This window comes from Trachurus japonicus, chromosome 13, assembly GCF_045865225.1.
Source record: "Trachurus japonicus isolate A0001 chromosome 13, Traja_1.0".
In the NCBI taxonomy this organism is placed as follows: Eukaryota; Metazoa; Chordata; class Actinopteri; order Carangiformes; family Carangidae; genus Trachurus; species Trachurus japonicus.
This window is the reverse complement of record NC_140919.1, coordinates 20,896,095-20,921,493: the sequence shown is the minus strand read 5'-3', so window position 1 is coordinate 20,921,493 and position 25,399 is coordinate 20,896,095. Positions and strand designations below refer to the sequence as shown.

Here is a 25,399-nt window from a genome sequence, read left to right as displayed (position 1 = left end):
AATCAGAGGCATAATCTGGTCTCATTCAGTGGCAAAAACAAATATTTAAATTGTTGTTCTTCTTTTCTACAGGGAGTGGACAAGGTGAAGGCATATGTACCAGATGCTCTGTGGTACGACTATGAGATGGTAAGAATATTCCCTATGCTCTCCTCATGTTTGTCACAAGAGAGAAACAGTGCAATTCTTGGAACTACTTTGATCATGATAATTAATGATAAAGTCATATAAATATAAAAGATGAAAAGGAAACATCAATGAACAGCTTCCATTCTTGTCATGACGATCATGGAATTCTAATCAGATAACTGAATTTAGACTTTAATTACACAACATACACTGGTGTTTCTTATATCCCTCCCCCCCGCCTTAATTTAGAGACCTTATAGAGAAAGAATATAGCATAATGCAGTCAGATTTAAAACCACATGGCCTTAAAATGTGAATTATGTAGTGTGTAGTAAACTGAACATAACAGCCTACACAGAGGTTAAGGTATTAGTATGCATTTTGATTGGCGTACCTGAATTAAAGGTACCATCCCAGGCGGCTCATTTTTGGCAAAATGTTGGCAAAATGATAAAAATCTGAGTATATCTGGTAAGTATTAGACAATAATCGATGACATAAGTGATTTGACATATCAATGATGCAATTTGGTTATCTCTGTAGGAGCAGGGGCCAAAATTCGGCCTACCAATCAAATTAGTCTCAGACAACTTTGGTTGGATGGCCCGTCTGTTTGTCAAACTGCCAAATCATGCAACCACCATCTATGTGCACGGGACACGTTTGTGTCACAGACTCGCGGTGCCACAGAGACCACCGGGTCCAAGGCTCTGATCATGCAGGTTTGGTTTTCAGCAGTGGTGTGTAAGGCAGAGAGCCTCCACTCTCCCTGTAACAAGTTACAAGTCATTTGTCTAACATCACAATTAGTCCCAAGCTGTTTAATGACAGTAAAAATGAAAAATAAGGTAAATATCCTGCATAGTTCTTCTGCTGTGCTAATGGTCGGTTTTACTTAATAACAGTCTATTTAGCGGTTTTGGTGAATCCTGATTGGATGGAGGGGGTGGGTGCTTATCAGTTGTGCAATTCTGAAGGAAAATTGTAAGTCCAGCCACCAAGTGTGGTTACTTTAACTGGCTACATAAATGTACTGCACTCAATATAACCATGATTGCACAGTGGCTTATCAGTATTATGTTACATTAGTGGAATTAACACGTACACAAAGAGCATGTATCACATGAAAGTCTTTGCCTCGAGTTCTTTGTTTGAGACTGAGAAACGAGTGCGATAAGACAGAGTGAGAGAGAGGACAAAGATAGAGTGAAAGAGGGGACAGGGAAGAGAGGAGAGAGACTATCTCCCTGACAGAGAGATAAAAGAGGTGTTGAGTTCCTTTGGGACCTTATTTGGGCGTCACAGTGGCAATGTAAAGCGCCCACTGATCAGATGAACGATTAGATTGGCTGTCTTGCCGCCAGCCCCTTGTCCCGGTTGGTCCCCTGTGATTATCTGGGTAGGAGGATGGAGGGGTGGGGGGGTTGTATTGATGTAGTGAAAATGACCATGAAAAACAAGTCAGAGAGGGAAGAAATAATGGAGGAAACAGAGGGATGAGAGAGTCAAAACAGATGGAATGAGAGTTGGATAAAGAGGAAGTAGGGGAAGAAGGAAAGCATATAAGATGCGAGAAACGAGAAAAACAGGGACAAGAGGAGATAAGAAGAACAAAAAAAAGAAGGGGGGGGGGGGGGTGACAATTACTCAATGTAGAGGAGGAGGAAGATGGGAAGTTTGGCCAGTAGGAATAAGGAGAAGAAGACAAGGCAAGAGAAGACCTCCTTAAGGCAGACAATGAGGAGGTGATAAGATCTGAAATTGCTTATAGTCGCTCCACTAACTCCAGCCCACACACGCCCATAGTCTACTGTACTGTGCACAATGGTGCACACGCAGACACACACACATCACACACACACACACACACACACCCTCAATGGGAATGGAGGAAAATGGGATAAAAAAAGAATTAGAGCACCACAAGAGAGAATAACAGGACGCAAAGAGGGAAGTAGGTAGAAGGAGAATGAGAGATGGAGAAAGGAGAGTTTTAAATTATTTTAGGCTGGTCTGAGGATTCAGTCCTCAGGGGATCAGAAATTAACTCTGCTCTATCTGGGCCCTCAGAGAAATGAGTGGAATGGGGCACAGAGAAAGAGAGAGAGACACGCACACAGAGTGAGAGAGAAAGACGTGGAACATTTCTCTGCTCTTCAAATGGTTCTCAGCTCAAACAGCACAGTCACACTTTATGTCATTATAATGTATAAAATGACACATTTCTTAGCTTCTCAAGGGCCACAATCACTGTTTTTTTTTCTCTGACCTTTATAGGCTCCTCATTTCAACCTGTTACCATACACAAGCCCAAAAATAATACACCAGAATGGAAATGTTAGATATGGTTGTTTTTTTTTGTATCAAAAGGCAAAATAAGGTCTGTAGTGTGAAAGACACTTTGGAGCCATAACCATAAGCCTAGACAAGATTGTTTCAGGAGTTGTTGCAAGGACATAGGGATCCTAAAATGAGATTCACACAGACTTAGAGCTTTCAGACAATGTATAATTTCTCAAGGATGTGTCAAGATTAAGACAGAGAGAATTCTTTAAGAAAGGAAAGATGTATGTTGATCCTCATTTCAGAGCAGTACAAGAGAAGTGAAAAAATATATTGTCAATAAATAAGATAAGAATATAAACAGAATATAGAATAAATAAAATAAATAGGAAATATCATATACAATAACGTACAAGTAAGCTTATGCACTCAAATTTTATGTAACAACTAAGTTATTGGAATTTATAGTCGAGAGGAACAAAAATAATCATCAATATCTATAGTCTGTGCTGTTGCAAAGTAGCTTGGGACCTGTTAAACAACATGGTACAGTAGGTGGTTTGCAGACTCAGACTACAGATCCATTCGCACACAATCAGCAAACACAAGCTCTCTGTGCTTCTCTGCTTCAGGGCCTCAGAAGGAAAAAAAAAGCGCCAAACTGCATTGTAGGCATGGTAATTTCACACAAGCCCAAAGCTGGTATTTTCCAGCTTGTGCTACATCATGACCACTGCCGTAATCTTGAAGGGGCATTTTATGCAGGTTCATATCTTTTGATGTTCTACCAATCAGATGGAACGCCTGGCAGACCGCAGAAGAGAAGTTACGATGTTCCTACCAGCTGACAAGCTTGGTTTACACATCAGAGGTGGTGCAGTCCTCCCTACACAAAGACCTGAGGTCACCACAACATACAGGTACTTTTTCTGTTTTATTTATCGTAATTCACATGTACGTGTTTGTGCAGATATGTTTAGTAGCCATTTGATCCATTGAATTCTAGTCGGCGAAACCCCATGGGCTTGATCGTTGCTCTTGATGACAACAACCAGGCAGCTGGGGAGCTATTCTGGGATGATGGAGATTCCCGAGGTATTGTTGCTTTTCTCAATTTGTGTGTGTGTGAGAGAGCAAGTGTGAGACGGGATCAGCTGCATCTTGTTATTACCACTCATTACAGGCGTTCTTTTTTATGAGCTTCAAACAGAAGCTCTCATCTTGTCAAACACAAAGAATCACATGAGTCAGTGATCGTTCAAACGGCATCAGTCAGCTCACACGCTTCAACATGTGTGACTGTGTTTCAGGTGTTAAACTGAGGTGACAATCATTAACATCTGCTCTTCCTTCATTTTTTTTGTGTTACAGAAACAGTTAAAACAGGAAACTACACCCACTACACATTCTCCGTTGTCAATGTAAGTTTCCCTCACATCTGCACCATCTTTCAAATCCTGCACACATATTCCTTCTGATCTGAATTCAAGTTCGAAGTTCAAAACCTCCAGAGACCGTCAACTTCCTCAGTCCAGAACTCCACGAGCATGATTGATCCATGTTATGCCGCAGAAGCTTTGTTGGATCAAGTACCCCATGTTCCTGCTTCACACAGCCCTGAGGATTGCCTTGCATGTTTAATGTATGCCAGTGATGTTCTTCCTGTATATTAGCATTACACTGGGGTGCAGGGTTTACAGACAGGGAATCTATCAGAACAGCTGTTTGACTGATGGTCATGAGTTTGGGGAGTTTATAAGCTGGGTGCTTCAACAGTATATGAGCCGTGACTAACATACATTGCAATAGATTGTTTATCTATCTTTCCTCAAACCTATTCAAAGCATCAGTCAGAACACTAGCAGAGATATGGTCATGTATTGAAATTAGGTACATAATTGTCTGTCTTTCGGCATATAGGGACAACTGGCAATGCAGGTGACCAATGCTGGCTACAAGGACCCAAACAACCTGAAGTTTGAAAACATCACTATTCTCGGTGTGCCCTTTTCTCCTCTGTCCGTCTCTGTGACTCATGTTGGTACTGGAGGAGCTGGGAACTCAACCACAGTGCTTCCACACATCAACATAAAGCATGATGGAGCCAAACAGGTAAGGGCACCTGCTCATTAACATTGTTGTGCATTGATGCAAATAAATAAATAAATAAAAAACCAGCATCCATATTTTTAGGCATGTAGGCATATTCTAGGTCTAGGCTGTGCTGATCATTAATTTAATGTCAGCAATGCAATGTGAAGGTTCTTGCTTTTTGTGAAAAGCTACCAGTTAGCTATGATTTGATTATGCTGTTCCTCTCAGTTACAGCAGTGGGTGAGACTCATTACCATATACCATACACTCATTACCAGCACCAAAAAGTAGACAGGCATCGTTAACAGCTAGCTACCAAAGGTACTGGTGCATTAAGCTCATATATTTCCCCCAGGAGTTGATGGAGATCAGGCCGGAGCTCCACAGTGAACACAGTGTTAAACTTATATCCATCAGCTGTCCAGAAATATGCCTCAAAAGAAAAGCTGATGTTGCTCCGTGTGAGCTGGATCTGTAAAGAGGCCACTGTTTGCTAACAAATATGCTATCAACTTTATGCTAGTAAAAAAGTATGAACATTCACATCTTCAGAAATAAAAACAACAAGAGTATATTTCTTTCAATGTATTATATTTTTTGGCTTTCTGTGTTTACTTCTGGTATAAGGTGGTTATATGACGAGGCGGATAAGTGAAGGGAATCTATTATTCATGGAATATATTGGTGCTTTAGAATAATGGATTACACAGGAAAAAAAAACTCTCATACATACAGGGGTTTGCAAAAGTCAGAGATCACTTTCTGGAAAGTAGTCTTAGACTCAACTGTAAGCTTTTCCATTTTGTCAGGGAAACCTTGTTGGACAGATCCAAGGTGGGTGTGATCTGCAATGGCTACCCTTCTAGGCATCTGCCATTTATTTCAATAAGACCAGGAATGAAACTATTACTGTACCAACCAAGGTTAGACTCTAAGTGTAAGGAATGATAATAATTAACATTAGGCGAGGACTCTCAAAGTGTGTGTGTGTGTACATGAAAAAAAAAGAGTGAGAAAAGGGCAATGATTCTACAGTTGGTGCCCAGGGTTATGAGCAAAAAGCAAGAGTCTATAAAGTGTCAGAAGGTTCAGTTAAGTGATTCTATAGTAGTATGCTTTGTGTGGTTGTGTGTATACAATATACATGTGTGCGTGCATGCTTGTCTTTCATGTGTATGTAGCTTCTACTGTGCTTGTGTAGATCCTCAAGGTCTCTCTGGTCACACACACACACACACACACATTTATCAAATGACTCTCAGCGGTAATCATTTCCTGGGGGTGAAGGGTAAATGTGCTGTTAAACCTAAACTCTGGCTTGTCACGTCCATCAGTCTTTATATGCCTAGTCAGACTGGGCCTTGAATATAGCTCACAGCCGCCAAACATCATTAGTTCGATAGACACTCAAATAGAACAGTACTTTATAACACATGAGTCACATTGGCTCCCAGTATTTTATTTCATTTTCTGAAGCACAATTTCAAAATAAAAGGACCAACATTAAAAGATATATCCTTGATGTCCTCTCAACAGAGGATGCATCAGATGGTGACTTTAGTGGCTACAGCAAAAGGGGCTCCCCAAGATATGTTGTGAGAATGACTCATAATTCCCAGCAGAGGCTGTTGAAACAGCCAGGGAAATTAACAGCTGTGTCTTAATTGATAGCACACGCAACGTCAAGCACACATTCTGTCTCAAGCCAGCATGTCTGTGCTCGCTCGCATAAGGAGGTGGCTCTCTACAAGACAACTTGGGGAGAACATTACCACGGTGCCACCCTCGGGTTTATTAATCCCACCGTTTCTCTCCATACGCTCCATCACATTCACAGGTTCTGTTCCTCACTGGCCTCTCCCTGACCCTGGGGGAAACCTACCTGGTGGAGTGGGAGCTGGCGGCAGATGATCTCCAGCGCTTCAACTGCTATCCGGAGGAGGGTTCAGATGAGGCAAAGTGCAAGGCCAGAGGCTGCATCTGGAAGGTGAGGATTGACTGCGGTAATGTACTTTCACGTTTACTGTACACACTCGACTTCTTTATTCTGAAAAATCTCTGTGTCTTTCGTTTTCTACCCCGATCCAGCCCAGCAACATTGACCGTGTTCCCTGGTGCTTCTATCCAAAAGACTATGGATATAGAGTCACAGCAGAAAAACCCAGTGCCTCAGGCTTAACAGTTGATATCACTCGGAACAAGAAGTACAGGAACAGCGGGCGGCCAGACTCACCGGACATAGACACACTCCGTGTTGAGATCCGTTATCACAGCAGTGACATGCTGCAGTTCAAGGTGTGTATTTATTTATTTGTGCTCGTAGAGGTGCGCTCTCTTGCATATCAGTGTTTGTGCTTCTCAGTATCTTTCCCTACACTCCTGCTTTGACTGCTTTTCTTATCTTCACTGCAACCATGCTGCTTGCCTGCTTCACATTCACTGGCACACTAACATCACCTTCCCTGTCCAGATCTGGGATCCGACCACAGATCGTTATGAGGTTCCAGTGCCGCTGTCGGTTCCTGATGCTCCTGAGACTGATGAGAACAAGAGGCTTTACAAGGTGGAGATTAGCAACAATCCGTTCGGCATCCAGGTCATAAGGAAAAGCACAGGAATCAAGATGTGAGTATGTACTTGAGTGGTACAACTGGTCCAGGTGGGCATAGGTTGTTGTTTTAGGTTTTAGATCTTAAAGTGACCACTAGTGATACGTTTTTTCCCCATAAGACAAAAAGTAACAATGCTGAGTAAACTCCTCTGGAACCGCAACCAAAATCAGATATGCTTAGTAAAATCGCCCTGTGTGCCAGCACTTAAAGTAGTTTCCTCTTGTTCAGCAGTCATAATGATGTCACACGAAGCAGTTGCACGTCAGAGTCTTTTCAAAGCATATCTTTAAGCAAGGGTGACATTATTTTGTAGTTAAGCCCGCCGTGTTTTTTAGAAGTGACAGTTGAAATGTTACTAATTAAAATTTATGGAGTATGTTGAAGGGATGCCTGCAGTCGCTACGGGTTATTATGCTTATTTGTGTCAAACATATTGTGAATAACTCCTTTTGACAATAATTCCCTCTCCCCCCTTCTCACTCCTCTCTCTCATTGATTTAATCCTCTGTCACTTCCCTCAGTTGGGACTCCTCTGTGCCAGGTTTCACCTTCTCAGACATGTTCATCCAAGTGTCTACTAAACTCTCGTCAGAGTTTGTGTACGGCTTCGGGGAGACAGAACATCCAACCTTTAAGCACAATCTCAACTACCACACCTGGGGCATGTTCTCCAAGGACCAGCCTCCTGGTGTAAGTATCACACCAAAGCACTGACTTCCCGCACAGGCGCACGCATTAAAAAAACAAGCACAGATTCAGTTGTGATTTTACACACCTTTGATGCATACTTTAAAGCATTTTGTTTACCTAAGGAGTGTTTGACAGTAATGATGACCACAATCAAAATATTTCATTGAACTTAATCATTGTTCACAGCAGGCAGAGTTTTCCCTTGCTCTTTTTTAAAGCGTTGGCATGTTCCATCAAAAGCAACTTTGTGCGTCTTTAACATCATACCCTCTGAGAGACCGCAGAGGTGACTTGTAAACAACTTTCCTGCACAGTATGTAAACTTGTCTCTCTACCGCTCGTGGCACTTTGATGTGGCGCTGTTGATATGAACGGCGTTTTATAGTGAGTGTCATCATGTTTTCCCTACCGGTGTCAAGGCCAGACAGGATGAGGTTTCCACCTGCATCAGCATTATCAAGCCTAATTGCTGAGCTGTCAAGACAGCTCCACAGGGTTCAGACAAATGTTACAGAGGCCCTTAGAGAGCAATGGAATTAGAGTTTGGAGGGGAGAGAGGGAAAAGTGTGAGTGATAAAAATGAGGAGACATGACATGGATTCTGTATTTACTTTTTATACACTAATATTAAACCAGATAAAACAAGACTTTAAAGAAGAGTTTGATAGATGATAAAAAAGAACGCGAGGTATGGTTCTATGAATTATGGATGGCTGACAGATCTAGTCCAGGAATAAAATAGCTAAAGAAAGACACACTTCCTCTCTTTTCTACACACATTTTTTTCACAATTTACAACCACTTCCACATACAAACATGAGTCACATATGGCCTCGCAGCATAACAACCCTACTAACCTTCATCCAAAACGACAGGTTTGCTCAAGTTATATTCGCAACACTGATACAAGTGTTTCACATCAAAAATAACACGGAAAAAGAGTCAATAATTTCTGACTGATAAACAAACTTTACAGAGTGCATCTGCAGTGCAGTGTAAACTATCTGGTTCAGCTCTCATGGATGTGCTGTTGTTTTTGTTCAAAATCTGAGCAGACAAAGCCACAAGGATGCACTTGAGCGGCAACATGAAAGACGGATAAAGTTTGAGGTTGAATCCTTCATAGCTGAGGGAAAATCAGACCTTCAGCCATTACCTACGCTGTGGGCTATACAACATGAAGGAGAATATAAATAGAAAGATTTATAAGGATGCGAGTAAAATTGCTTAATCCAAATCCTGTTTTATTTAGAGGTCCTACACTGTTGCAGTCCATGCAAATGTACCTAGAATGTGTCAAGGAAGTCAAGAAAGACCGACAGGGAGGGACCAAGAGAGCGCTGTCACTGGCTGTCACTCGCTGTTAGAAGTGCTTGGAAGAGCTGATGACCTTTCTCTTCCCTGAGTCAGGCCATCACAACATGTAGCAGCGTCACAAGGACACACGCACAAACACACACATACACAAGCAAGAAAAGCACGTATCCAAACCAAAACGACACAGAGACAGAGCCGCTCCTCAGAGCCATTATATTACAGTTTAACAACTTCTTATGCACCAGAAGTGCGGGAGGCTGATGGAGTGTGACATGCCCATGAGTTTTCCTCGCAGGACGGTGACATCTGAAAGTGGCAGATTTCCTGTCCCACGCCACCTTTCTATCTGTTCCTCATCACCTCGTCTGTCTAGTCCCATCCTCATCTGAACGCTAAAGACAACAGTGGGACGCTCTCAGTAGTTACAGCAGGAGCAGCCCACACTGTGAAACTCAACCCGCTCCCACTAGAGCCAATATATTCTTACACATGTTAATAGTTACTGAAGCACAGTGATGTATGTGCATGCAGAAAATCAACAGATGGGTGTTTATTTGCGTGTGATGAACTGTAACAGGAAATGGAAACAAACAAAAAACACTGACTGGGTGCCTTTAGGCAGCACAAGCAAATTGATTAGGCAGGTGATGTAAACCATAAACTTTTATAAAGCATCAAAAGCACTGCTACGTTAATAAGTTGCCAAGTTGAGTATGGCAACCACTAGGCTCTAGTTTTGTCATTAATTTTAATGCTCTGCATGCTACATTTAGGACTTCCTGATTTTGTTATAGCAGCCTTTAGCAACTCAAATCCCCAAATAACCACCTACTGTAGCTCTCTGTTGACAAAATCAGGCCAGTTTCCAGCCAAGTTTAAAATTTGGGGGGTTTTGTGGCACTACTGGGTGCTGTAAATGACACAGGGAGTCTTTTTTTTTTAAATAAATGTTTCAGCCTGTGCAGATTCATTTGCATACAGGATAGGTATAGGAATATTTTTCCCTCCTTGTGGGAAGGCTGTTGAATGGTTACAGCGCTGGGAGCAAGCCTACTGCAGCAGTGTTATACTCATAAATACAATGAGAAGTACATTGCCACCTCTAAAGAAAAATGCTCATGAATAAACAAAGTGACGTACAGGCCAACATTTGTACAAACACAGCACACAACAGGCTTATTCTTTAACCAGCATTCATCCGGTTCACCTTTTCCCTTTGATTCTCACTCCGTCTGTGCTACAGTACAAGATGAATTGCTATGGAGTGCATCCCTTCTACATGGGCCTTGAGACCACCTCCGATGCACATGGTGTGCTGCTGCTGAACAGCAATGCCATGGGTGAGAGAAGAGACACACACAGACACGCATACACATACTTGTCGCATACTTGTGCATACACCGTATGCAAATGCAAGCAACCACCCTCACACACACACACACACACACACACACACACACACACACACACACAAAGACATAATCACACTCAATTACATATGCAGCGAACATTTATGTATTAATGAGTGAGGCCATTTCCCATGTTTTGAGCACATGTCCTTTGACAGGGAGTCTTATATAAGGCCAACACAGCGCAATGAGCACTTTCTACTCATCTGCACTTGTGTATATTTGCATACTGAACAGCAATACACACTCTAGAAACAAAGAGGAATTGTCATGTATGACACACACACACAAACGTGCACATACTGGTAAATGTGAATATTTCTCCCTTTGCAAGACAGAGTTGAGTTGCTCCAACAATGTCCTTCTCAACCGACTTTACACCACAATAACAATATGTCATCTATTCTGCAATCTGCTCTTACTCAACTGTCTTCATATAAAAATCAATGCACATTTTTAGAGAAACATGTATATACTGTATGCAATTCATAGTACAGTACTGTACTGCTTTATATGAAATTTCAAGGGACATAAATATGTTGTATTTGCTTTGTGTCCAGATGTGACTTTCCAGCCAACTCCAGCTTTGACCTACCGAACTGTGGGAGGCATCTTGGACTTCTACATGGTCCTGGGACCTACACCTGAGATGGTAGTGCAAGAGTACACTGCGGTAAGTCTTTGTGGAAGTCTGGTTTGTTTGTGTGTGTGTATATAACGCATTTGTGTGCGTTTCTGGCGCCTGTGTCTGTTTATATGTGTGTGTGTGTTTTGTGTCTGGCCCTGGGCCGCTGTTGATGGACTGCAGCAGCTGGGAGTTCCTCGCTTCATTGCGCTCTCTCATTTAGCCAATCTAAACACACACACACACACACACACACAAACACACAATTCAAACAAACACTTCATGGACATTGTCCCGTTTTCCTGCAAAACAACTTTTTCTGTGATGAACTGTTTTGACTTCCTTGTTTGTTTTTCTTCTTAACAGCTGATTGGACGACCTGTTCTACCTGCCTATTGGTCTCTTGGGTTCCAGCTTTGTCGCTATGGTTACAGTAATGACCAAGAGATAGCCGATCTATATAAAGACATGAAAGCAGCGGGAATACCCTATGTAAGTACTTTTATTATCTTATTGTATATTGTACATCATTGTTTTAAGAATTCAAGAAAATCTTCATTTCCAGCAGGTATGTTGATATCTTAGGTCAGATTTAGGTGTCAGTGAATGAAACAACAGCTTTTAAATAAATGTCTGTTCCTATTGAGCTTTAAAAGCTGTTTTTTAATGATTAATTTGTTTAAATGTATCCCTGATAGAAAATATCTAACCCTATGTGTCACAATTTTGCGAATATCATTCACTATACAGTAACACACAAACCTGATACTGCCCACATACATCTTATACAATTAAATTTTAGCCAAGACACTCATTCCATTCAATCAGTGCCATGGCACAAGGAATATTCCCATTGCTCTCATCTGAACAAATGCAATCTGAATCAAATTCCCTTTTGTATGTTGAACGGTGCAGAGACGAGCACTCACTGGAATAGACTGAGCTAAATGCAACACAGTATCTGCCCATATTTGTACAATACAGTGTAGCATGCGGACAATAAGTGCATAAAGCTAAATTAGATAAATGTTATTGGGATGAAGCAAAATGGAGACATTGGCTTCATGGATTACACTGGGAACATCCAGTTTAAACCTAATGAAATCTGACCTCTAATTGTATTCCAAATACTTTCCATGGTAGGTTTCTCGGCCCTATAGACATTTTGGGTTTGTACCAATACCACTAACTCTCCCTGACAGTGAAATATGGGTTTCACATTTAAATAACATTTTTTGCCATGCACTATAGATAACAAAGTGTGTAACAAAAACAAAAAGTAATATTAATCTGCAGATGTACTGTGTATAACAGTAGCAAGATGTCCTGTGTGGAAACAGGCCAGAGTCGCATCCTCTTCTTCATGCGGAACAGTACATAAGAATTTACATCGATACCCAAGTGATCCCCAGAATATGCTTCCGCAAAGCCCCAAACCTACAAGGAGCGGACGCCAGCCATAATGAATCCTGCATCATTAACTGGAATGAAAGAGGCAGAAAATGCAGCTACTCAGAATACCTACATATTAGTTAACTGTCCAGACTAACCAGCCTTAAACTGACTGACACACACACGTTTTGTCATGTTTTTGTTTTCTCACTGGAAGAGATAAGAGCCAAAAGCAAATGAAAGTCTGACTTCTTATGTGTAGCATGCCATATGTCAAGACACACTTTCCAGATTTGCATATTTATTGGCAGAAATTTGACATCTTTGTAGAAAATTATGTAGTTAAAAAAAAGTACTTTATTTTTTTAAGTCATTCACTCATTCATCCATACATGTATTATATTCACATAATGTACCAGCTCTGTAAAGTTCTGGGGGCTGAAAATGCAGAAAACTGTTATCCAAGGACTAAAATGAAAAAAAAAGAGGAAAAGCTTTTTTCGTGTAACTCTATAGCTCAGAGCACATAGACAGCAATTTAATATGGGAAATATGAAATCAATTCAATGGGCTGTTTTAAATTCCTGTCTCATTCTGATATGTGTAACAAAACAAAACCATCTGAACTTCACTTTTACCCGGTGTCTTGTGCAGGATGTGCAGTATGCAGACATCGACTACATGGATCGTCAGCTGGACTTTGTCCTGGACCCAGAGTTTAAAGGGCTGCCTGCCCTGGTTGACCACATGAGAGGAGAAGGCATGAGGTTCATCTTCATTCTGGTAATGACTTTTTATCATAAACTACCAATACAGACATGTGCACTGGGGGCTTACGCATCAGCACCCATAGGGCTGCTGTAAATATTATATAGTGACATCAATTTATGTTAAATTACTGCATTTCTAACCATCCTCTACTATTAATTACACAAATATGTGCACTTTAATCCTAGGATCCAGCCATATCAGGCAATGAGACAGATTATTACCCTGCCTTTGTGAGAGGCGAAGCAGCAGATGTCTTCATCAAATGGCCCGAACACCTTGCTGATGGAATTGTGTGGGGGAAGGTAAGAAGGAATGGAAGTCCAAACAAACAAGTGGAACAAAAAAAACAATCAAATCATCATGCAGTGATTAAAAGAGACTGAAACTTGCAGACACAGTGATAACTTTTGTAGAGTGTGTGAGGATATGATGTGAAATCATCTTTTTCTTCTATTTTTGCAGGTCTGGCCGGATTACCCTAACGTCACAGTAGATGAATCTCTGGACTGGGACACGCAAGTAGAGGTGTGCTTTCTTTCATTTCCATGTAATAATAGTCCCTAGTTTCTGGATTTACAGTATGTGAGATTGCCCCCAAAGTTATAATTCAGGAAATGTGGTGGGAGATAATGGAAATACAGGAGATCTGTCAGTTTTCAGCATTTGATATCCTGATTAAGGATACACATGATTAACCGTTTGACTGTTAACTGACCGAGAAATTTGACCGATTAATGCTGTCAGTTATTTACTAATTAATCTTTTTAAATTAGCAATTTATGTCAATCAACTCATGGGGGCGTGTCAACACATGAAGACTTCCCCTTGTGCCTTCAGCCATATTTCACAGCAACAAGTTACTGGGTGTATGTGCCAGTTATGCAGAAAAGTCCTTGTGAAAAAAGGTCAGACGACAAACGGACATCTGCGTGTGCATCACCTGTCCAGCCGGTTCACCCACAGCTCGCACTGACGAGCTTTTAGAGGAGCGCTCTGCTGTTCCTCTCTCTTTAGCCTGGTGTTTGACTGCACTTTGCATGTATAAATCTAGCCTCCATCTGGGTGCAGATCAGCTGAGCCAGATCACAATGGATGTGGCACTGCACAGCTGTAGCAGTGTGCGTGTGTGTATGTGTTTTATATCACCAGCAAGAGAAAGAACAAAAAACACTGTCAATCTTCCTCTCAATCGCCAACAGGGGATTGGTTTGCCCATTGGCACAAGCCTAGTCACTCAATAGCTACACCAGTTTAATCTTACCGTAAATGGTTATTAATCAGTTACTGAGTGTTAAATATTGGTCTGAAAAAAAATTTTTCAAAATGTGCATCCCCAATCCTTATCATTTTACTGTCTCATTTCTAGCTTTACAGGTCTTACGCCGCATTCCCCGACTTCTTCCGTGACACGACAGCAAGGTGGTGGCTTCAAGAAATCCAGGATTTCTATAACAACACCATGAAGTTTGACGGCCTCTGGATTGTGAGTGACCTGAAAGAGAACATCCTAATACAGTGACCTTATTTGTGTTCCACTTTCTTACTTCCCTTTGATTTCCATATTCTACCATCTGTCTTCATCTGCAGGACATGAACGAGCCTGCCAGTTTTGTCCACGGCACAGTTGGAGGGAACTGCCTTGGTAATCCACTGCTAGAGAACCCTCCGTATATGCCACGTAAGACACACACAGCTCTATTTTGTCTTTTCCAAATGCTGCACTGAAGTTATTGAGCTGTGACGCTGACGTATGCAGCACCTGTGAAGGATTCTACCTGTGTGATTTATGTGTTTGTGTGCACTCCCAAAAGCCTTGGAATCCCAGCATCTTGGCTTGAACCATAAGACTCTGTGCATGAACAGCGAGCAGATACTCAGCGACGGAAAGAAAGTCAGACACTACGACGTCCACAGTCTCTACGGCTGGTCCCACACCAAGCCCACCTATGAGTAAGTGGATATGTATTCAATATGTATGGGTTCATATTTTCTTGAAAGCAATCTTCTACAGCGCTTGGTATTATTCTGTACTTTACAAACAAATAACTCGCCTCTAAGAGAGCAGATGTCTTCTTTTTTTACTCAGCATTGTGAAAAACATAAATATCCATATGAACCAACACCGATGACAAACCTGATGTATTTTTCTGATATTGTAAACACAGAAAACAGGCTATATTTGTTGGCATGATCCTAAGTAAATGGGTTTGTTTTGCCAAGACAACATTAGGAAGAACTCAAATTATCTGAACAATCACTATCCTGAACATTGCGAGCACAGAAGAGATGTACTGTAGCTGCAGAGAACAGAGAGGAGGGCGAAGCAGGAGCTATCATTGCAAACACATTCAGGAGGAAAATGCAGCCACGGGAGTGCATAACTGATATATTTCTGTGGATAGCTGCAGCTATCCACAGAAATATGGTCTCATCAAATCTTTATGATAATAATCGCCAATGTGAAACTTCATTGGTCCTCGTGGTCAAATTCTCTGCTTCCACAGGGAGGCCAGATTGCAAAGTTAGCCACAGTAGAGCTTGGGGACGTACCACTGGCCCCTGGACCACAGTGCTTCATCTTAGGACTGATTTCATTTTCGCACTGTGTTGAGGTTAACAGTCATAATGAATTGGTTAATTCACTTTGAAAATTAATGTAGTTTAAGAGCAGTAAGAGACTTTTACGGCCTGCTTGTTGCTGCTCTGTGTGTGTGTGTGTGTGTGTGTGTGTGTGTGTGTAGCCATGTGTAATCTCTCTCTCTGTCTGTACAGCGCCCTGCTGAGTGTCACAGGTAAAAGAGGCATCGTGGTGACAAGGTCCACTTACCCCTCCAGTGGGAAATGGTCTGGACATTGGCTGGGAGACAACAATGCAAGCTGGGACCAACTTTACAAATCCATTATAGGTAAATACAGTCGATATAAACCTACTGTAAAAAGGCTCTTTGGATTAGATTTTGCTTCTTAGTGATAGTTGTCTGAACTGTAAATTGACAATGCTTCTGGTTTGCAAACTGTGGAAGACATAGAAAAGAAAAATACATTTTTAATTTGACACAGCTCCCCATTTTCTTTTGTTCTGCAGGCATGATGGAGTTCAGTCTGTTTGGCATCCCTTACGTAAGTATCATCATCTGATCCTGGTTTTGACAAGGCATAATCTTATTGATGTGACCTTGTCTTCTCTAAGTAGATTACAGCCTGAGTGATGTTATTTTGTTTTGCTAGACCCTTTGATCAAAGGACATCTTAAGATACAATGTGCAGCATGTCATTACAAGCCCCATTCCAACCCAACGAGAAGCCGAGTGCTCGTCTGTTGTGACCTCTACAAATTTTATTATTAGAAGAGTAGTCTCTGTCCCGGCTCCCTCTGCCTCCTTGTGTCTTATTTCTGTCTCTATTCGTCCTTCCGTCCCCTTAGGTCTCCTTAGTGTGTCTAATAATAATAATTATAATACGACACCTTTATTGATCCCTATATGGGAAATCATTTGCAAGCCCACAGCTTAGCCACAGGGTCAGACACTCAGCAACATCACTCACCTCAGCGGTGTCAAAACTCAAGGACGCTTTGAGAACATGATGCTTGCAACAAAAGTGGTGTGACCTCCATTCCTGTGGTTGGAGGGTGCTCACTGTCGTTACACCTGCACCCTGGTGCCCACAGTTTTTTATTTCTGTCCATCTCCCTTTCTCACACACACATAAACTTCGACTCTTTGTCTGTCAATCTCTTTCAGACCGGGGCAGACATATGTGGGTTCTTTAATACAGCTGAGTACGAGATGTGTCTTCGCTGGATGCAGCTGGGTGCCTTCTATCCATACTCAAGGAACCACAACGGAAAGGGGAGCCCGGTGAGTGAATTCAGAGCGGGAGGAAAATTCTCCCATAGAGATGTGCAGAGCCAAAAACCCACTTAAATTCAGTTTCACACCGTGAAATACTTATTTTTGCTCTTATTTTGATTTTTCTTGATGTTGCTGGCCAGCTCCTTACATAACAAAACACTGATTTGTTTTCCCTGAGATAACTCGCATCACAGTAAATACTGTATAACCACTGCCCCCCTTTTTAAGCCCAGTCACACGAGGAGAACACCATGATTGTACACTACATGCTATTATGTTGTGTTATTTTGGTTGTGTGCACTTTTAAGGCTATTTATTCCTCTACCACATAATCTGAAGAATATAAAAGGAAAAATCCAGATAATTGTAAATAGACTTATTTTCACTGAATAATTATTCACAATGTGGGGTTTACAATTAACAATAATTGTTTTTTTTTTATTCATTTATTTGTTGGTCCTGTGAAAAGAGTGATAATTTTAGAATCGTGGGAAGTCCTTCAACATAAAAATGTTACTAGCAAATAGCTGAACTTGGCAGAGGCTGAAAGCTTTCAAAGGACATGAGATCTGATTTCACTGCCCTTGACTGGTCGGACTGGGTCTCACTGAGAAAACACAACTCTGCTTTATCCACCGCGCTCTGGTGCTCTGGAAGTACCAAACAGTTAAAAATAAAAACATTTAGCAGCAAAAACAAGCCAAGTGGCTTTCTCCACCCCCTCCCCCCCCCACCCTCTCTCTCTTAACCTGTGTCTGACATACACTCACACACACACAAACACATGCACACACAAAAGATAGACCTGTTTGGTGGTGTAGTGTCGTGGCATTCATTCTAGCGGTGACCTTTAAGAGCGTTGGAACACATCTGAGAAATCCAATAACGCCCGTCCGGAGATCGATCCCACCGGGCGAAATTTCTCTGTACTGGAGTCGGCAATACTAGACAGGACACAGTTGTCCGTGTGTGTGTGTGTGTCAGTGCCTGTGCTTTTTAACGGCATGGAATGGAGATATAATTGAATTCTCAAGGTGATCTGGGCACCACTGCACACCACCTAAACTCCACTCCACTCCACACACACACACACACACACACACACACACCATGATTCCAATCATTTAATAACGGCTTGCAAATGGGTGTTTAAACATGGGGAAAATTGGCAGGAAAAGCCCACACATACACACACGCACACAGATCAGGAGAGGGTGGCAAGTGACAGTTTGAGAGGAAGAGATAAAGTCAGAGACAAAAAAAAAGGAGGAGGATAATTGGTAAGAGAACAGTGTAAGTATTTAAACCAAATAGGAGAGAAAGAATATAAGTATTGAGAAGAAATATACTGATAAGGATTTTCAGATAAAGGAGGGAGGAGGAGGGGGAGAAGTTCATAAGTGATGAGACAGAGAAAGAGGAAAAATTATGAGGGATACATTTGAAACAAGATGATAATTTAGCAAGTTAAATGGTGGTGACACTGGCCCTCATTTATGAAACTTGCGTACACCAAAAAAATGGGTGTACACCAAATTCACCGCAAGGATCGGCATTTATTAATCTGAGCGTGAGCGTACGGTACGCACAAATCTCACGCCAGCTCTGACCAGGTGTACGCACATTTGGAACCAGCGTAGAACATGCAGAAACGAGTGCTGCTGTGTCAGAATGATTATTAAACCATAGTCTAATAACGCAGCGATGTGGACCACATGTTGTTGTTGTTTATATTGATAAAAAGATAAAAAGTAGCCAAAAAAAGAGAAACGATAAAACCAAGTCCGTGTTGAAAATTTAACTCGACTTTTATTTTGAGCAACTGAGATGAATTAAAAACCACGACGTGACAGATGCTCGTTAATCAGCTGTGTAAATAGAAACAGTCAATGACAGACAGACCTGTTATTGTAGATCACACACACACAAACGTCCAACATCTGCAGCACCAGAGCATGACCGGACGGCTCCTCAGTCTCTCTCTCTACCGGACACCGCCGGGGGGGGGGGGTGCTCCGCTGCCTGTCCAGGTGCAGCTGATCTCCGCGGCGGAGTGTTTTTTTTTTTTTTTTCCCGTCACCGGGACCTGTAGCGTTCGCAGCAGCGTTCGCAGCAGTAATATGCCTGTGATTTCTCCTCAGTCACTTGTGTTTAGTAAACTGCAGGAGCATTTCATTAGATTGCTGGGTTTCCTGACGTGCGTCTGCAGCCTCCATCCACCGGGATGACGCTTAATCACAAAAACTATCAGTCTATCAATGTCCAGATATATATATATTTAATGTTGCCACCCTCTCCCTGTTCAACGCGGTAACGTCAGTAAAGTCCCTCTTCTTGGCCGTCTTCCGTGTCTCCATGTCGTAAAAGGGGCAGGGCGACGCCTCTAAAGCAGGAATATATCGGGGCGTGACATTTAAATTAAGCTCGTTTTCAGCCGCCGGATTTATCACCACCACGCCGGTTCTACGCCGAAATCAGCAGCGTACACACTTTTAGTAAATCACACGTGACACTTGGCGTACACTGATATTTACACCAGAATCTACACCAGATCCTGTGCAAGTTTGATAAATGAGGGCCAGACTAGGTGGTGATAAGGGTGTGAGATCCGGGATGAAGCTGAATAAACAGTATACCTGAGATCAAGTCAGAAAAGGGAATGTGAGAGAGGAGGCAGTTTAACGGAAGGAGTAAAAATACTCAAATCAGGACAAAGAAATGGGAGTAAATGGAATCAGTGTCATCTACTCATGTGTGCTACTGTAAAAAAAAAAAAAAAAAAAAATTTCCCAGTCAGCCACATAAAAATCCCCAATCACCAGACAGTTAGCGACTGTAACCCCCAGCCTGCTTAACAAGGCGTTTGACAACAAAGTATTAACACCACAAACCAGACTGGAGGGTACACAAGGTCAGAGACGGTGGAGAGAGAGAGGGAGAGAGGAGAGCTTTTGCAGAGTCATTCCCAGAGCTCCGTCACGCCTAGTGTCTCTTTGCCCTCAGACAACTTTCAGTGTTGACCTCAAGATAATTTCACTGCACCAGCAATATACTGCAGTGTCCACAGTCATATCAGAACAATGCGAAATTAATTAAACCAGATATATATTCTCCGCCAAGCCTGCTTCAGCAGCGTCAGAGTCATGTACATTATTATTCACCCAAAGGGACATATTATTGTTCATCTAAATATATTTTCTTTTACTGATGTGGGCTCTGCAACGCAAAACAGAAACTCAAAAAGGTTTATGAGACAGGCCGAGGGAGTAGATTACCAGACAGATAAATGAAGAGAAAGACCAAGTAGAGGAGGGAAAAGATGAGAGGGGGTGACACAGCCAGATAACCTCATTTTTCCTTGAGGCTGCCCGTGTATGTGCACACACGCATACATATCTGTCTACAATCAGCGAGCTTCACAAGGCCTTTTGCCACAATAAATGTGGCCATGAATTAGGTGCATTCATAAGAGAGATCCTCCGTCTGCTCCTCAGTCTTCAGCGCTCCTCCGCTCGCGCCTCTTCATCACTTCCATCTGGTTTTCCGCAGATAAAAGGTCTACCTTCAGGGCACAGCAGACAGTGATAGTCAAGTCATGGAAGATTTCTGTCACTCACTGAATAGTAAAAGGTGTTTTAAACATCTTTTTTTTTCTCAATTAATTGATTAATTATTCAGACGATAAAGGTGCAAAATGTCTGTCACAGTTTCCCAGCACCCAGCAAAACTAGAGCAATAGACAGACTAATATTGATGTCTCAAGTTACAGAAAAATCCTGGCTTTTCACCAAACTGGGTACTGTAGATGGCCTTTATTGACCACAAGGTGAAAAATATAGTGTTAAACTGAGTGTCTGTCCTTTTGTTGGAGGTCAAAGCAGACCTGCGTCCTTCGCATATTTCACTAGTGTGTTATCTGCCCACGAAGTGTCTCAAGCAACTTTGGGGATAGAGTTGAGCAGTGTTTAAAGTATGCCTGTGGTACATCTCCTGTTCCTTGAAGTCAAGGTTCCAGTAGGGAGCTGGAGCAGTGATAATATTTGAGCCTTGATCAGTTAGCCTGCAACTGTTGCATCAAGCCCATTGATGTAACTCTCTGTGAAAGCTTTCTATAGTGTTTCATTGGTTTGGTCTGAGATAATGTGAAATAATGGCCACGTAGCTGACATCATGCTGATCATCAATCATTCTGTATTAGTAGAGGCTCCTGCATACATGTCAGATGTGATCTCTAACATTTTGAACTCCAACCTCTTTGATATCGTGATGATATTCTTATGCTAGGAAGAATCACAACAGGCCCCCACTCAAAATCTTCCCATTCCTTTTTGCACCTCCTTTTTCTCATGTGTTCAATACTTATTCCCTGTGTCATTTCACTTTATTACACATTACTTAATTTATGGACATATATGTTTTGGTTCCTTTGTATGCCTGGATTAGTTGGGTTGTTACCGACACCTGGTTAAAATTTAATGTCAACAGCCCAATTAGAAATATATTTACCGAGAAAAATGTTGACATGACGTTCAATACCTATTTTCCCCTGCTGTATAAGACCTGTTAATACCCACAACAACAGATAACAAGGGGGGAAAAATAGAAGAATGTCTTATTAAATTACTTTTTAAAATAACTGAACCTGACTTGAGCCTGAAGCTTAAAGTAACGAAAACCGCCTGAAGCTGGCCTCGAAACCCGATACCTTGTCTAGACTTATCTGGTTCAGGCTGGGAGGCAGAACTCTGCTGCATGTGCCTTGACTGCATGCGTACTCTTTTCTAATTGGTAAGGCAACGCAAGGTCATATGCATTCATTCAAAGTCATTTGATCAGTCTCCATCAGTCTCTTTCTTACACACACACACACACACACACACACACACAGACAACTTAGCATGATAATTACTTAGCAGCGAACACATCCAATGGTGAGGCATGAGGGTGCAAAAGGAGGGTGACTGAAAATGGAAGCAGGTAGAAGAACTCCTGAGTTTCCAGATAATTGTGATCTTGTGAATTTGCTCAGAAAATTAAATGATAATCCAGTAAACTCCTTAGGTCATAAGATAATAGAAATGTCCTGTGTTCAATCATGTGCTGTTAGGCCTGTACTTAGTAACCACCAGGCTACAGTTAATAATTATTATCAAATCTGGTCCAGCTAAACTGCACCAGGGAAGAAAATGTCTTTCATTTTATTACTCTCTGTGATGAGTTTTATGATTACGTCTTTTGATTCTTTTTTTTTCTTAAATTGAAAGACAGGAGACACACACACACACACACACACACACACACACACACACACTATGAGGTGAAATCAAAGTCAAAACAACCGGAAAGACGCACAGCGACGTGTGTGCACGCATGGTTACTTTGTTACGCGTGCGTGCGTGCGTGCGTTGTTACGTGCAGGTTGTATTTCACGCGTGACAAAAGCTGCGTACGTATGAAGCAGCGTGTGCACGTCTGTCAGTCACTGTTTGACAAATTATGTTACGCGTTCACACACACTTGCGGTCGCAGATTTTGTTGCTGCGCAGCAGGAAGTTGATCTGCACTGTGCGCACCACTCCGCGTAACATGAACGTGTAGTGTAGTTGGCCTTTTCATTTTAGTCAACCAGGGGAGGCAGCAGTGAGCCAGACTTTGCCTGCCAGACGAAATGAAGAAGGAGAAGAAGAAGCAGAAGGAGGAGAAAAAGGAGAAGGAAAAAGGAGAATGGAAAACAAAGATATTCAATAAATGGAAAGATACTCCATGAGCGGCTGCTCCAATGATATGAAATGGTATACACTTCCTGTCTCTCTAAGTGGGCATGGCCAACCGTCACTCACCTCGTCTGTGAACGTGTGTGTGGATTTATACAATTTTTAGGTAGATGAAAGTGAGATATTTATATTTTCTTATGATAACATTAAATATTTACACTACTAACAGTAATATTTAGCATGCCAAAAATAATTTAAATAATTTTCACGGGAGTTCGCGGCCGTTTGTTTGACGTTGCCTAGGAGATCGGTGCCAAATCTCGCGAGAGTGTGTCGTAGAGACAGAGACAGGTCTGGAACAAAGTGGATTTTCTCCGGATCTCTCCGTCTGAAAATTACCATTTTGGTGTCAAACTGTTCAGAAGAGATGTGGCTTGTGAAAAATGAGTCCAAAATTTGCTTCAGTGACCGTGGGGAGAAAGACCCGACCATAATCGGTGTTCACATTAAATTGTCCCATAGGAATCAATACACTCCAAGCTGCCTCTGGTCTCTCTAAAGGGGCGTGGCCGTGCAGAAGCCCACGTGACATGCATACAGGAAGCTGACTCGTCATGAAAGGTCTTGGTTTATAAACCGTCTTTGAGGAAAAGACCCATGAGATCAAGTATGCATTAAAACTGTGACGTGTTGACAGCGCTAAAGCCAGGTTTTGGCAGCTTTACTGCTGTGGCTCGGTTGCCGCAAAATGGCGATATCGATGCTAATTTCTGTTAGCCCGTCTATGAGGTTTTGCATTATACGTTAGCATTAAGCTAGCGGGCTTTATATTTAGGTGATACTGGCTGTGTGTGTGTTTTGAACGTTGTTTCAAACTGTGTGGGTTTGATTGAACATCTTTTATGCTTAAATATATATCCCGCTTAATATAGGCTATTGCTTTACTCCTCTTCTTATGCCATTTTTACTGTAGGGCAGGCTAATCTTCACTGTAGAGTGACAAATAAAACCTTGAAGCAAGAAGATTTTGCCTTTTGTTTGAAAACTGACATTGATGTACATACAGTAATTCAGTAACAGTTGTAAATATACCTTTGTACGGTTTATTTTTTAATATTTACCGTCCAAAAGCAAGCTCAGTGCTGTCTGTCCCATAGAAGAACATGACAGCGGCAGCCTCGTTTGGAACTATTGGGAGCTACATGAACCACGTGACCGCGCTGGCGGCGACATCAAAGGCTGTCGCCACTCTGTTATATCTATCGCTCTGGATCGGACTACACGCAGGCGTAGCTCACAGTCGGCCATATGAGGACGGGCAACTTGCTCTGACTCTGGCTGCAGTTACAGTGCAGTAGATAGGTGATCCAGTCATCTGCACTAAAAAAACGATTCATAACTCTGTGAAAAATAAATCAGTATGTAGCTATTACTTTAACTATTTGCATAATGTCACTATAATGTTACTTTTACAAAAAAAAATACATTATTAAAATTATCCGTGATTCTAAATATGCTGCATCATAACTGCATAAACGTTCAAAAAATCAAACCGTTTTGAAATCGGACAAAAACTGAGCAAGTTATGGTCATTATAGCAGAACATGCAGCAGAGGCTTAATGCTCTGAGGGAGAGAGTTGCCCATCCCAAGATGGCCGCCGTACTGGCTACGCTTTGTCATTGGGAAACAGCTGCGGGTGAGTCATCTAGTTCTTATATATATCTATGCATTAGATAATTATATTATAGACAGGAGGAGGCTCAGTGATGTCATGTCTTTTTATGCTCCATGGTTGACACTGATTCTGCATTGATATTTCAATTTCAACCTTCCTGATGGCTCGACAGTTTTGTTACAGTATCTATATAATTATTAATAAAGTGTAAAAAATAAATAAATAAATAAATAAAAAACCTCGGCCGGGAGTGTGTTGCAGCCTCTGTGCAGCTATTCAGGTGCACAAACCTAACGCACATCTCCAGCTGTCTTTTTTTTTTTTAACAACTTTATTGACAACAAGAGTATACACAGGACTGAATACAGTTAGATGAAATAAGTGTATACAACATTAATACACAACCAAACAATCATAAATACGCCAGGGGATGACAGCAAGACAGAAAAAACATAAACTTAAATAAATATTTTGTAAAGCTTACAAAGATCATACGTTTTAACAGCTTTTTTATTCTCACAATCACAGAGGGAGGAGATATATTGACCAACATATGCAGACAGTTCCAAGAAGTTTGGCTTCTTACCAGAAAATTTAGACTTATGTATATAAAATTTGGATAAAATAATTAACAAATTAATCATATAAAACTGAGAATTTAGTTTTTTATCATATTCAGTGTAGCCAAACAAAACATTTTCCAGCAGAAATTAAACTGGGGATAAATATGATCAACATCTCCGACTCCCAGCAGTTGTCAATGAACTGATTACGTGCGGGGGGCGTGGTTAACTTACAAATGTTTGTATTCATTTGTGTCTGCAGGCCATGT

General features: G+C 41.6%; 1 protein-coding gene across 1 annotated transcript in view; it reads left to right on the top strand.

Annotated features, from left to right (window-relative positions):
• The window catches only part of si (sucrase-isomaltase), a 75,933-nt gene that overhangs the window by 37,580 nt on the left and 12,954 nt on the right, over positions 1 to 25,399 (top strand). Inside the window, exons 20-40 of the mRNA XM_085795328.1 lie at positions 73 to 129; positions 3,208 to 3,332; positions 3,419 to 3,507; positions 3,784 to 3,833; positions 4,333 to 4,524; positions 6,344 to 6,493; positions 6,595 to 6,801; positions 6,977 to 7,131; positions 7,640 to 7,808; positions 10,369 to 10,465; positions 11,095 to 11,207; positions 11,526 to 11,651; positions 13,206 to 13,334; positions 13,508 to 13,624; positions 13,785 to 13,847; positions 14,689 to 14,805; positions 14,910 to 15,000; positions 15,134 to 15,272; positions 16,095 to 16,228; positions 16,408 to 16,442; positions 17,066 to 17,182. Coding sequence (XP_085651454.1) covers positions 73 to 129; positions 3,208 to 3,332; positions 3,419 to 3,507; positions 3,784 to 3,833; positions 4,333 to 4,524; positions 6,344 to 6,493; positions 6,595 to 6,801; positions 6,977 to 7,131; positions 7,640 to 7,808; positions 10,369 to 10,465; positions 11,095 to 11,207; positions 11,526 to 11,651; positions 13,206 to 13,334; positions 13,508 to 13,624; positions 13,785 to 13,847; positions 14,689 to 14,805; positions 14,910 to 15,000; positions 15,134 to 15,272; positions 16,095 to 16,228; positions 16,408 to 16,442; positions 17,066 to 17,182 — 2,472 coding nt within the window. The remainder of the gene's footprint in view (positions 1 to 72; positions 130 to 3,207; positions 3,333 to 3,418; positions 3,508 to 3,783; positions 3,834 to 4,332; positions 4,525 to 6,343; positions 6,494 to 6,594; positions 6,802 to 6,976; positions 7,132 to 7,639; positions 7,809 to 10,368; positions 10,466 to 11,094; positions 11,208 to 11,525; positions 11,652 to 13,205; positions 13,335 to 13,507; positions 13,625 to 13,784; positions 13,848 to 14,688; positions 14,806 to 14,909; positions 15,001 to 15,133; positions 15,273 to 16,094; positions 16,229 to 16,407; positions 16,443 to 17,065; positions 17,183 to 25,399) is intronic.